Here is a 13,065-nt window from a genome sequence, read left to right as displayed (position 1 = left end):
CGTGGTGAAGTTGACAGAACCAGCTTTGGTTGAGCAACGTGATGGAGGTTGACGCTGAGAAAGTCTAGGCAGCCAATGGACTTAGCTTCCTCGTTACTGCCACATTAGAAGTTGCTTCCTTTGACTGAACTGAGAGGATGGGGCCAAGGAGAGCTCTGGCGTCCTAGGTGGTCTGTCACGGGCCTCAGACACATGTCCAGTGTCTGTGTTAGAGTGATGGAGTCTCCTAGTATGTACAGCCCCAATGAGATGAAGCTGGAGTGTGTTTCCGTTTTCTCTCTCCTATCGAGCGAAGCGTGCTAGCGGCTCTTCCGCTGCCTCTGTTGTCTGTGTGGTTTGGGAGCCCAGAGCTCAGTGGACAGCTAGACTCAGGGTCAGTGCTTGAACTTACCTTAGCTTCCACGTGACACGTGTTGTCAAATCTCTGCCTTTTCTTTTCTTCTGTAGTTCCCCATTTCAGGGGCCCTAGTGGAGTCCTGTGGAGTCCTGGTGTGGCACTGTGGGTTAATGCGCCACACTGCAAAACCGTTTGAACTGCAAGGTCCACAGTTTAAGCTCACCAGCTACTCCTTGGAAACCCTATACAGGGTCGCTATGGGTCGGAATCGACTCGACGGCATTTAACAACAACAAGTGGAATCCTGTGCTCAAAAACAGTTTTTGAAATCACCAACTTAGTTATCGTCTTAAAGAGCCTTGTAACACTCTGGGTGAGGTGTTGGGCTAACTGCAAGGTTGGCAGTTCAAACCCATTAGCTGGCCAGTGGGAGGAAGATGAGGCTTTCTGCTCCCATAAAGAAAACCCTACATAGTCTCGGAAACTCTTTACAGGGTTGTTGTAAGTCAGAACTGACTCAATGGATGTGGCTTTGGTGATGCAGCAAAGACCTTAGTGGTACAGTGGATTAAGCGTTAGACTGCTAGCCACAAGGTTGGTGGTTCAAACTCACCACCTGCTATGAAGCAGTTCTACTCTATGTAGAGTCGTTATGAGGCAGAATTGGCTCAACAGCTCTAGGTTTAGTGATACAGCAGTTCAGCACTCAGCTGCTAAATAAAAGGTTGTAGGTTCAACCTCTGCCTTGTCTTATGCTTATGGAATATTAAATATACCGTGAACTGCCCAAGACCAACAAATCTGCCTTGAAAGTACAACCAGAATGTTCCGTACTAGGAGGATGGTGTGATTTTGTCTTGCTTACTTTAGACATATTTTCAGGATGGACCGGTCTCAGGAGAAGGGTATCATGCTTGGTAAAGTAGAGGGTCAGCAAAAAAAAAGGAAGACCCCAGTGAGTGACTACAACAACAGGGCTCAAACCTACCTCCTGTTACGGTGGTGTGAGACCAGGCAGGGTTTGGCTCTGTCATATGAAAGGTCACTACAATCAGAGCCAACTTTACGGCATGTAACAACAGCAACGTGTCAGCTTGGGGGGTTTCAAAGAAATTCAAAGCAAAAATAAAATACTCATCAGAATAAAGTTCATGTATTGAACAGATGTGTGCTTTTATGGCTCCCCATAGTCTGAGTGTGGTACTTACTTCAGACTCTGACCGAGACTGAGGGAATAGGTCCCCTTCATTCATTTGCAACAGGCAGACTTGGATTTTATAAGTGCTCTTGTCTTTCATTTCTTTTTAAAGAGGAAACAGTACACGACGATATGTGGACCACTGCTTAGCACCCTCAACCCTGAGCATTTAAATTCTCTCAAGAACGCCTCAGCATACGATTGAAAAGACTGGAAAGCGGAGTTTCCCTTTCCTTGCTCAGGGAACAGGAATAGCCTACCTTCCGGGGCAGAAGAGTGGAATAGTTAACAAAGATGAGTTCAGTGTAAGAGAAAGAATCCTCCGCGGGAGGAAGACTTGGAGCCAGTCTAGAGAAGTCTGTGTAGCCTGGATTTTCACCTGATAGAGATCTTCTCTCCCCTTGTGGCTACATTTGTCCACTCATTCATTCATTCATTGGTCAGTCAGTCACACAGTGACTCACAGACATGGATTGAGTCCTTAGTCTCATTCTTTGGACATGTTATCAGGAGAGACCAGTCCCTGGAGAAGGAAATCATGCTTGGTAAAGGATCAGCAAAAAAGACAAAGACCTTCAATGAGATGGATTGGCACCGTGGGTTTAACCACAGAGATGATTATGAGGACGGCGCAGGACTGGCAGCGTTCTGCTCTGTTGTGCACACGGTCCGCTGTGAGTCGGCACCAGTCTGATGGCACCTGACAACAAGGTGTCGTATCAAATGCAGATGTGGTCCAGTGGTAGAATTCTCACCTTCCATGTGGGAGACCTGGGTTTGATTCCCAGCCAGTGGCTGTCTGGGTATTGTTAGAACGCGGAACAGCTTTCAACAGAACACGGGCCCCACTTCAAGAGGACTCGATAGGTTGTTGTAATGATCTCAGATTTGGTGAGACTTGACAGACACGTGCCAGCCACATTCTTCAGGTGATGATATAAACCCATTGCCATCGAATGGATTCTAGTTCACAGCAACATGTATGACAGACTGGAACTGCCCATAGGGAGTCTACGGCTGTAAATATTCATGGGAGCAGATGGCCACATCTTTCCCCAGGAGCAGCTGGTGAGTTGGAACTGCTAATCTTTCACTTAGCAGCTGAAGGCTTACCCACTGCACCCCCTAGGCTCCTGAGGTAATGAGTTACTGTTGGTAAGTGCTGTCGAGTCACATCTGACTCAGCAACCTGTATACGGTTCACAAGAACTGGCTGGTGAGCTTGAACTGCTGACCTTGTGATGAACATTTGATTGTAGAGTACCACACCAGGACTCCAGATAATTAGTCATCTGCAAATTAATAATTCTACGGGAAAAAATATTGAATGATGTGGGAAGCATCAAAAGAAAACGGAAGGAATGCAGAGTCCCTGTTTTTTCATAAACTATGTTGTTGTTGTGAAGTGCCATCAAGTCAGTTTCAACTCACAGAGACCCTGTGTAGGGTTTCAGAGAAGTGGCTGGTGGGTATGAACTGCCTACCTTGCGGTTAGCAGCCCAGTGTTTTATCTTACGATGCCGAGTGTAGACACAACTGTTAATCTGCATGGAGAAGCCAACTATGTGCGTGGCTCCCTTGGTGGCAATATTTGATGTATTATGGTAGTTTGGAATGGATCTGCAATATCTCTGAGCTATGTCTCAATTCAAATTGGTTCTAATCTTTGTTCTTCCAGATACTAGCTGTAGGACTGTTTGCATTTTCTGAACTTAAATTTTGTCTATAAAATGAGCTGAGAATATCCATTTTGTAGGATTGCAGTGAGGAATAAGTAGGAGTATGAATTGTCTGCAGAGCTTGATTGGGTGTTGTACATAGTGAACATCCTCAGTTGTGAACCAAAGGTTGATGGTCCCCCCGGAGGTACCTCAGAAGAAAGGCCTAGTGAGCCCCCGAAAATCAACCACTGAAAAGACTGTGGAGCACAATTCCAAAACTCTAACACACACTGGGTCGCCGTGAGTCAGAATCTATCCAGTGGCAGCAAACTCAGCAAACATACTGCCTCCCAGTTTCCTACACCTCAGTAAATGGAACCACCATCTTCCCAGTTTAAGAAAAAAAAAAAATTTGAGTTATTTTTGAATGAGTTCTTTCTCTCACCCTCTCAAGCTAACACATCTATAAACCGTATTGGTTCTACTTCCTAAACCTACCCTGAGTCCACCTACTGCTTCCTGTGGTCACTGTTGCAGCCCTAGTTCATCAATCTGGTCTATGCTGTGTCTACAAGTTCCTAACTTGTCTCTTTGCTTTTCTGGGCTATTTTCCACAGTCAAGCTGATGTTTAAACAGAAACCAGACAATGTTACTACTTCCTGCTTCATATCCTCTAGAAAGAGGCTTTCTGTCCTACTATTAATGAACTCTTAACTCCTTGGCTCCTGAAACCTCGGTTCCTTCTCCTTTTCCCACTAACTCACCAAACCCACTGCTGCCTCTGGGTCTTCTTGTTGGGTGTCAGGAGTTAATTTTACAGCTCAGAGCAACCCCAGGTGACAGAAAACTGTCATCTTTATATCAAAGGGCTTGCTGCTAACTGAAAGGTCAACAGCGCCAACCCACTAGTGGTTCCTGGGAGATAATGCCATCTGCTCTCCATAAAGATCCCAGTCTCTGAAATCTACTCCATCCTATAGGGTTGCTCAGAATTAAAATAGATTTAACAGGATTTTTTTTTCTGTTTGAGTTTTAACCTTTTATGCAGAGCTGCTGGTGGAACCAGCCACCTGTCAGCAGCAGAGGATTTAGCCTTTGCACCAACAGAAACTCATCAGCCTGTGTATTTCATAGAACCAGCCACTCGGGGGTTTTGTTTTGTCTAAGCGTAGTGGTTAGGAATTGGGCTGTGAACCGCAAGGTCAGCAGTTCAAACTACCAGCTGCTCCATGGGAGAAAGATGAGACTTTCTGCTCCCGTAAAGATTTACAGCCTCGGAAACCCTATTCAGCATTGCTAGGGGTCGGAACCGACTCCACGGCACGTAACAAATCTCCTAAATAATGTGGCGCTCTGGGATAAAGCACTGGACTGCAAGGTCGGCGGTTCAAACCCACTGTCCGCTCCTTGGAAACCCTATACAGGGTCGCTGTTGAGTTGGAATCCACTGGACAACACTTAACAACAACAACAAATAGTTCTCAAGTTTACGCTTCTCTGCAGCTGTTTCGGAGTCCAGATGTGGCGCTGTGGGTGAATGCGCCGGACTGCAAAGTAGCTTTGAACTGCAGGGTCGGCGGTTCAAGCTCACTAGCTGCTCTTTGGAAACCCTATACAGGGTCACTATGGGTCGAAACCGACTTGACAGGATTTAACAACATCAACCAGCTGTTTGGGCACCTTGTGCTACCTCCGCAGTTTTCGCCTATAATGCGTTTCCTGACCCCTTTGCCATCGGCTGTCACTTTCCAGGCACCTGCTCATCCAGCCCGCAGCTCTTACACCCCCGCTTCAGGAGGAGGCCCAGGAGGGCCCCAGCCAGCGTCTGGTGTGCTCCTGCCCTCCTGGGCTTCGCTCTAGGCCCCGCTTTCCGCTTCCAGGGCACTTCTTCCCGCCCCCCCATCCGCCTTCCTCTACGGGTCTCAGGTGAGCGCCTCCTCTTCCTGGAAGCCCCCATCGGCGACCTCTACGCCACCCAGGACTGCGCCTTCAACGCTCCCCTTTGAATGCCGGTGCTTTTAGTGCTTTCATTAACACAGTTTCGGGGGGAGCAGGTGGCTGCTGAGCTGCAGTTTGCGGAAGGAAGGCGCGGAAAGCTTTCCCGCCCCTCTCCTCCCCGCCCCCCTGGGGCCCTGTCGCTGTGATGACGCACTCAGCCTGCGTCGCGGGGCCCGCCTTCTTCCCAGGGCGCCTGCGTGAACGTGACGCGCTTGCGCAGAGCAGCAGGAGCCCGCTGACATTCTCTGTCGGCGGCGGCAGAGGCAGTGTCCCAGAGCGGCGGGGCATGGGCGTCCCCCGGGTCTGACCGAGCCCCCGCCATGGCCCAGGAGAAGATGGAGCTAGACCTGGAGCTGCCCCCGGGTGCGGGCGGGAGCCCGGCGGAGGGCAGCAGCGGGGGCCTGCGCCGGTCCAACAGCGCGCCCCTGATCCACGGCCTGAGTGACTCGTCGCCCGTGTTCCAGGCCGAGACGCCGAGCGCCCGGCGCAACAGCACGACGTTCCCGAGCCGCCACGGGCTGCTGCTGCCTGCGTCGCCGGTGCGCATGCACAGCAGCCGCCTGCACCAGATCAAGCAGGAGGAGGGCATGGACCTCATGAACCGCGAGACGGTGCACGAGCGCGAGGTGCAGACCGCAATGCAGATCAGCCACTCGTGGGAGGAGAGCTTCAGCCTGAGCGACAACGACAGCGCCGAGAAGTCGGCCTCCCCGAAGCGCGTCGACTTCGTCCCGGTGTCCCCGGCGCCGTCGCCCACGCGGGGCATCGGCAAGCAGTGCTTCTCGCCGTCCTTGCAAAGTTTTGTGAGTAGCAACGGACTGCCCCCCAGCCCCATCCCCAGCCCGACCACCCGCTTCACGACCCGGAGGAGCCAGAGCCCCATCAACTGCATCAGGCCGAGTGTCCTGGGACCGTTGAAAAGAAAATGTGAAATGGAAACTGACTATCAGCCAAAGAGATTCTTCCAGGGCATCACCAACATGCTGTCGTCGGACGTGGCGCAGCTGGCGGACCCCAGCGGGTGCGCGGCTTCCGATGCCCTGGATGGCACCAGCAGCAGCGCGGGCTCCTCCGGGAATTCACCTGCCAAAGCCAGCACGACCACCGACTCCCCGGTGTCGCCCGCCCAAGCCACCTCGCCCTTCATCCCCGTAGATGAACTGTCGTCCAAATGACTTTGCTTTCGGCAGTGGGGAGCGGGGTCGGGTGGGGGAAAGAAACAAGTCACGTTGGAGCAAAGCACTGAACTTAGTGGACTGATCTAAGGCTGTTTCCTAAAGGACCCTTTTCCTCTTTGGGGGGATTTCCTGAAATGTTGCCCTTCTCAGAACGTCTCTGTGCAGTCCCCGCGGACACCCTGAATTCCATGTAGTCATCTTTTCAGACGTTGCCCCAATAAGGTGTGAGAAGCACCCGTCTGTACGCTGCTAATGTCTAAATACATATGTTATCCCTTGATTTTTTTAAAAAAGAATTGAGAGCTCTATTTATTTATTGGATTATTAAGTTCTGATGAAAATATAAGTGTTGAATGAATCAGCATAGTAAACTGATGTTTTCCAAATCCAATTTTCATGCCCACCCGAATTTTTAATGTGATTTTCAGTGACTGGTAATTCCCACTTGATGAAGAAGAGTAACTTAACCTCTTTTTTTAAAAAAATATAATGCTTAGAACCTATAAATCCAGGGGGTATGGGTTTGGTCCTGGAGTCCTTGGGAAATTTAATGTTCTGGGTACCGAAGTGGACAGGAGCAAGGTGATAGAAGAACAAAGTATACAAGTTGGCAACACATCTTTGAAAGTGAAATACAGAGAAGTTAAATGTGTTTAAGAAAAAAAATTTTTTGATTAAATTTTCATTAACACAAATCACTACAGTACAAGAAAAAAAAAAAGACATTTTCTGTGATTTACTGGGAAGTGTGTTCTCTTGGGTATAATCCTAGGTGAGTCATCAGCTCCCCCGTGATATGAGACAGTGCTTTTTGAACCTCTGCAAACTTCAAAGTCTTTCAAGTGTAGAGAACGTGTGTGGCAAGTCCCGCTACACCCAGGCGAACTGCGCTCCCTGAACCATTGGTAGCCCTTCAGCGTCCACCTGGGCCCCTGACCTGAAATCCACACCCAGATGGAGCCAGAGCAACTTGGGGCTGATTTTCTGCTCTGCCCATCTGTTACTGTCCTCGTTTTCCCATGCTCAGGAAGGAAGCAGCTGTTACCATGCCAACAGTTCCTTCCTCTCCACCTCCCACCCAAACTAGGGCACCATTGGTCAGACACGGGTCTGGTGTGTCCTGGGTTTCTGGCGGAGGAATGGTGTCAGGAACTTGCTGTCCAGTCATCTAGGTAAATGGTTACTGAATTGAGGTTTTGTTACAGGTAGAATTTGGGGGGCGCCCTCTTCTTTGCCTTTGACAGTGAGAACAGACTATGGAGAGATTTAGTAGGGTAACAGATGCTTTGTGTTACAGATTAACTTGATGTTTAGCTATTATGGCAGATGAAAGGGGAAGTGGGGTGGAGGGACAAAAGGCTGTAAGAGGCCAAGACAGGAACTACCAACTTACTTGTTTAGATCATTGCCTTCAGAAACTGTAATAATAATACGGATTGTTACCACTGGGAGAATAAAAGGAACTGGTCACCTCCTGAGAGTTGCCTCAAGAACTCTGAACTGCGGCTAAGGTTTCACAGTCTCTCCCAGACCCTGTTCCTCTGGTCCAGTCCGCCACCCTGACCTGCTGCCCGAGGCTCATCCACCTCAGCATCTTCAGAATTGGTCATCTCCCAAATGAGCTTCCTTTTGTCTCTCCTGGGAGTGCCCTCACTAACTCCCTTTTCCTCAACTGGACACACCAGAGCCACATCTTGGGCGTCTCTCTTTCCCCCGTTGACCACATCGGTCCCCTTGGCACTCCTTCTAGATGGGCCCCACACCATTCTCTCTGGCACCTGGCTTGGTTTCTGTTCCTGCCATTGGTGCTACTCGGGTCTACCAGCTCTCCTCCCTTTTGGTCCATATTCCCACTGCCTCTTGGGTAAACTAAGAGAAGGGCCAGACTGCATTCTGTCTGCTTCCCGATCTCCTGGAGTTCAGGGTTGACTTCTTGGAGGTGGTATCTAGGGCCCTTCAGGGCCTGAGCTTCCTCTCATGTGGTTTTAAGACCCATCCTTCACCTTAATCTGTACACACCAGCCTGCTGGGTCTGCTATAACTGTCATCGTACTTTAATGTGACTAAGCTCTTGTTTCTGCCCTCGAAAAGGCCATTCCTGTCCTCTTCCACCAGACACATACACTGTCACTTAAGGGATGTCACCGTGAAGGTCATGTGGTGTCCCTGCTGATTGTAAAATATGCAGACAGGGTAGAGGGCTCTAGAGGATCACGAAAAGATACTTTTTACCCTGGGAAGTGCATCTTCCCTTCTCAGGGTAATCTCTGTTCATCTGCTGGACGAGGAAAACAGCCTCACATGACTATTTACAGGCACGCCGGTGGCACACTGGTGAAGCGCTCGGCTGCTAATGCAAAAGTCGGTGGTTTGAACCCACCATTTGCTTCTAGAGAGAAAGATGTAACTTTTCCCTCCGTAAGGACGACAGCCTTGCCACCCTGTGGAGCAGTTCTCTGTCCTGTAGGGCGGCTGTGTGTTGGAATGGAGCCCACGGCTGTGGGGAGTATTTGATGAGGGAGATGAGCAGGGCTGTCCACTCCTGTGAAGATGACAGCCCCAGAAATCCTAGGGGGCAGCTCCACTCTGGCCTACAGGGTTGCTACTGGAAACCGGCATGGTATTTCTTCTACCTTCCCTCACAGCTAATCCATCACTAAGTCTTCTGGATTTTATTTTCTGAAATCTGCCTCCTGCCTTTGACCTCTGCCGTCACCCCAGCCCAGGCCACCAGCTTCTCCATCTATCAGAGACTTCTGAAGCGTCTCCTAATGTCCACTCTCCCACACCATCGCTGTCACACTCAGTCCTGCTACCTATGCAGTCGCCATACAGCAGCTGGGTTGTTAAGTGTCACTGAGCCGGTTCCAACCCATAACTATATAGCGTTTCCCAGGAGTGACTGCTAAGCTTGAGCCACTGACCTTGTGGTTCAAACCAACTTTGCAATCCAGCGCCTTAACCTGCAGCGCCACACCAGGACAGAGCCCCCTTAAGATGGCAGGGTAGAGCCTTATGGATGGCGCTTGGCTTCAAGTTTTTCTGTGGTTTTCTGTTGGTCTTGTGGTCCACAGCGCTGTTGTGATTGTCCCCTGGGAGGCCTGGCTCCTGCTTCTCTGTCCCCTTGTGCCCTGTGCTCACTCACTGGTTTGCTTTCTCCTTGAACAGGTTCTGTTATCTCTGATTTTAGGTCCTGTTCCTGAAGGCACTGCATAGCCTTCATTTTTCTGCATAGGCGGTTCACTTCTGAGTCAGATAAGCCTCTCAAAAAGTTGCTCTGGACCATTTGCAATATCTTTGTTTTGATTGTTCATAATGATAATCCTTGCTCTGAGATTCCTCTTCCCTGTGCTTTACCATATGCTCCCAATCAAGAACCACTAACCAAAACCATCCAAGACTTTTTTTTTTTTTATTGAATTTTGAAGACTAGAAGTAGTGTTGTTAAGTGCCGTGGAGTGGATTCCAACTCACAGTGACCCTGCTCAGGGTTTCTGAGGCTCTAAATCTTTATGGGGGCAGAATGCCTCATCTTTCTCCCGCGGAACCACTGGTAGTTTCAAACTGCCAACCTTGAGGTTAGCAGCCCAATTTGTAACCACTACGCTAAAGACCAGAAGTAGCGTAGTGGTTACGAATCGGGCTGCGAACCTTAAGGTCAGCGGTTCGAAACTACCAGCTGCACCGCGGGAGAAAGATGAGGCTTTCTACTCCCGTAAAGATTTACACCCTCGGAAACCCTGTACAGGGTCGCTATGGGTCGGAACCGACTCGATGGCACATAACAACAACAACCACCTCATGGAAGACATTTCTCGAAAGACATTGTTTCAGATATCAGTATTGTCAGAAGTCCAAAAGTAGAGATCAACATTTTGTGAAATTATAGTCCGTCATATATAATAAGTTCTGGTGGTATATTTTCCTTGATTATGCTGGTTAAAAGAAGTAACAGCAACAAAGGGAGGTGCCGGCTGCCGATCCTTTAAGCTACCTTGAAAAGTTGATGACCATCAGTTACATGGATCAGGTGTCCGGCAGCCAGTGCCCATCCTGAGTCCAGCTGTTTGCGCATCGACTGAAAGAACCTGCTCTGGAGACATTTGACAGTGATGTTGCGGAGGGTCAAGTTTTATGAAGCAAAGAAAACCAGGAATCATTTTTTCTTATAAACATCTTTCTAGATTATTTAAAGGTCGGAAGAACCAAGAAAAAATTTGCATTGGCAGAAGGATAAACCAAAGACGGCCTGACCCGCATGTACAGAGGAGGGTCAGAGAGAAGAAAGAGCTGGCTTTGGGAAGGGGTCTATAGGAGCATCTTGTCCCTTCTGAAGCCATCTAGGGAAAGACATCAGTAAATGTGGAGCTGATTTCCTGCTCTAAGGCTGTGGGGTGTGAAGGTATAAAGACAAAGGGAAGAATTGGTATCTGATGGCTTCTGTTTCAAGGCGCTTTGGGGACCCAGTGGGTTAAGCATTAGGCTGCTTTCACCTGAATGAAGGTCAGTGGGGTTAAAACCAGTTGCACCTTGGGAGAAAGATGAGGCTTTCTGCGCCTATAAAGATTCACAGTCTCCAAAAGTCTATGGGGCTGTGCTCCTCTGTCCTGTGGGACTGTGCTCCTCTGTCCTGTGGGGCCACTATGAGTTGGACTAGACTAGACAGCGCTGGGCTAGGCTGGACTGGGTTTAGAAGGCATACTGAGCTGCATCAGATGCCAGATTTCAGCCAGGTGGCAGGAGCAGAGATGTTGGTATGCCTGGGTCCCAGGAATTTTCTAAGTAGGTATGAGGTAAATCCAGTGTGTGGAGTTGGGATGAATGGCAGGGCATTGAGGATGGACAGAGAAGCCAGTGGGCAGCAGTGGTCACAGACGCAGGTGCTACCGTACTGTAACACAGCATACAGTCTGGTCTCAGTGCCGGGCTCTGGCAGCCTTGCCCACGCTGCTCCTGGCTGATGGTCAGTTAGAGGCCCACTCATCCTGGCCAGACTTGAGTTTCACTCATTTGATAAAACTTGATGTCGGATTGCCCATGGAGCCCCAAGTTCTTTGTGCCTTCTCTGAATCACCATCCGATTGAGAAGTTTTCTTAAAATGTGAAATAGCTTTCATATAAAAAACGGCATATTGTAGGAACTGACCGTGTATTTACTCATTTCTGTAGCAATTCAGTGGGAACCATTCTTTTTCCTTATAAAACAGAGCACAGAAGGTACTTAGCTGTGGAGCATTGCAGTAGCAAATACCACAGGGGGTGACTTTAAGAAACTAATTTATTTTCTCGCATGTCAGGGGGCTGAAAGTCTGAATTTAGTGCACTGGCTGTAGCAGAAAACTTTCGTTCTCCCCATCAGCTCTACAGGAAGGTCACTGTCTCATCTTCTCAGCTTCTGCTCCTTGGTTCCTTGACGCTCTCCATGTCTCATCATCTCAGCTTCTGCTCCTTGGTTCCTTGACGCTCTCCATGCTCCGTAACATCGTCTTTCCCCTCCACCCCCACACACACACACCTGCTCCTTTTGTTTGTCAGAAGTGATGGACTTCTGGTCCTCATTAACATAACAAAGACACCCCTGTTCCCAATAGGATGGCACATACAAGTATGTTATTGTTAAGTGCCATTGAGTCAGTTCCTACCCATAGTGACCCTGTATAGGGTTTCTGAGGAGTGACTGGTGAGCTTGAACCACCAACCTTGTTATTCAAACCGACTTTGCAGTCCAGAGCATTAATCCACGGCGCTGTACCAGGGCTCCATACACAAGTATAAGATTCACAATTACTACACGTATTTTAGGGGAAAACAATTCAATCCACAGTACAGGGATTCCACCATGGGGAGGTGTCTTGCAGTGATTAACAACAACGTGGACTGGAAGCCAGATGTTGTTGTTATAGGTGCTTGTCTTCAGCTGGGTTTTCTAGAGACACAAAACCAGTGAAACATTAAGTGCCATCAAGTTGATTCCAACCCATAGCGACCCTTTATAGGGTTTCCAAGGAGCAGCTGGTGAGCTTGAACCACCGACCTTGTAGTTCAAACAACTTTGCAGTCTGACGCCTTAGCCCACAGCGCCACACTAGTGAAACATATCTATCTGATCGATCAGAAGGTTATTATCTTAACAATGGCAGAGGTCCACGTCCCCAGAGGAGGAGAGTTCCTCCTGTGTGCCCATTATATTGGGAGCAGGCCACAGCCCAAGGAAGCATCCTCAGACTTACCTCTGCCTGTGTTAGGTTTCATCACCATGGGAGTAACCACATCCCAGCTGCTAAATGTCTGGAAGTCCTAGCTGAGTTGAGTTGACACAGAACCTTAACCATTACAATGTCGTCATCAAGTCAGTCCCAACCCATAACAACCGTATATCCAACAGAATGAACTACAGCCCGGGCCTGCACCATCGCTGCTATGTGTGAGCCGTGCCTTGAAGTCACTGTGTCGGTCTGTCTCTTTTGAGGGTCTTCCTCTTTTTCGCTGACTCTCCACTTTACTGAGCATGATGTCCTTCTCCAGGGACTGGTCCCTCCTGATCACATGTCCAAAGTACAGAAGAGGAAGACTCACCATCCTCCCTTGTAAGGAGCACTCTGGCTGTACCTCTTACAGCACACACTTGTTCCTTCTTTGGTCAGTCCGTGGTATAGTCCATATTGTTGGTCAGCACCATCATTCAGCTCAGG

General features: G+C 49.1%; 1 protein-coding gene across 1 annotated transcript; it reads left to right on the top strand.

The window, feature by feature from the left end:
• Positions 1-5,515: 5,515 nt before the first annotated feature.
• On the top strand, positions 5,516-6,370 carry FAM122A (family with sequence similarity 122A). Its single transcript, XM_006863727.1, has one exon. It carries the CDS (start codon positions 5,516-5,518, stop codon positions 6,368-6,370), a length of 855 nt encoding a protein of 284 aa, XP_006863789.1.
• The last annotated feature ends 6,695 nt before the right edge of the window (positions 6,371-13,065 follow it).

The sequence above is a fragment of the Chrysochloris asiatica genome, unplaced genomic scaffold, assembly GCF_000296735.1.
Source record: "Chrysochloris asiatica unplaced genomic scaffold, ChrAsi1.0 scaffold00056, whole genome shotgun sequence".
NCBI lineage: Eukaryota > Metazoa > Chordata > Mammalia > Afrosoricida > Chrysochloridae > Chrysochloris > Chrysochloris asiatica.
Note: the sequence above shows the minus strand (reverse complement) of the source record. Positions and strands in the feature narration are given on the sequence as shown.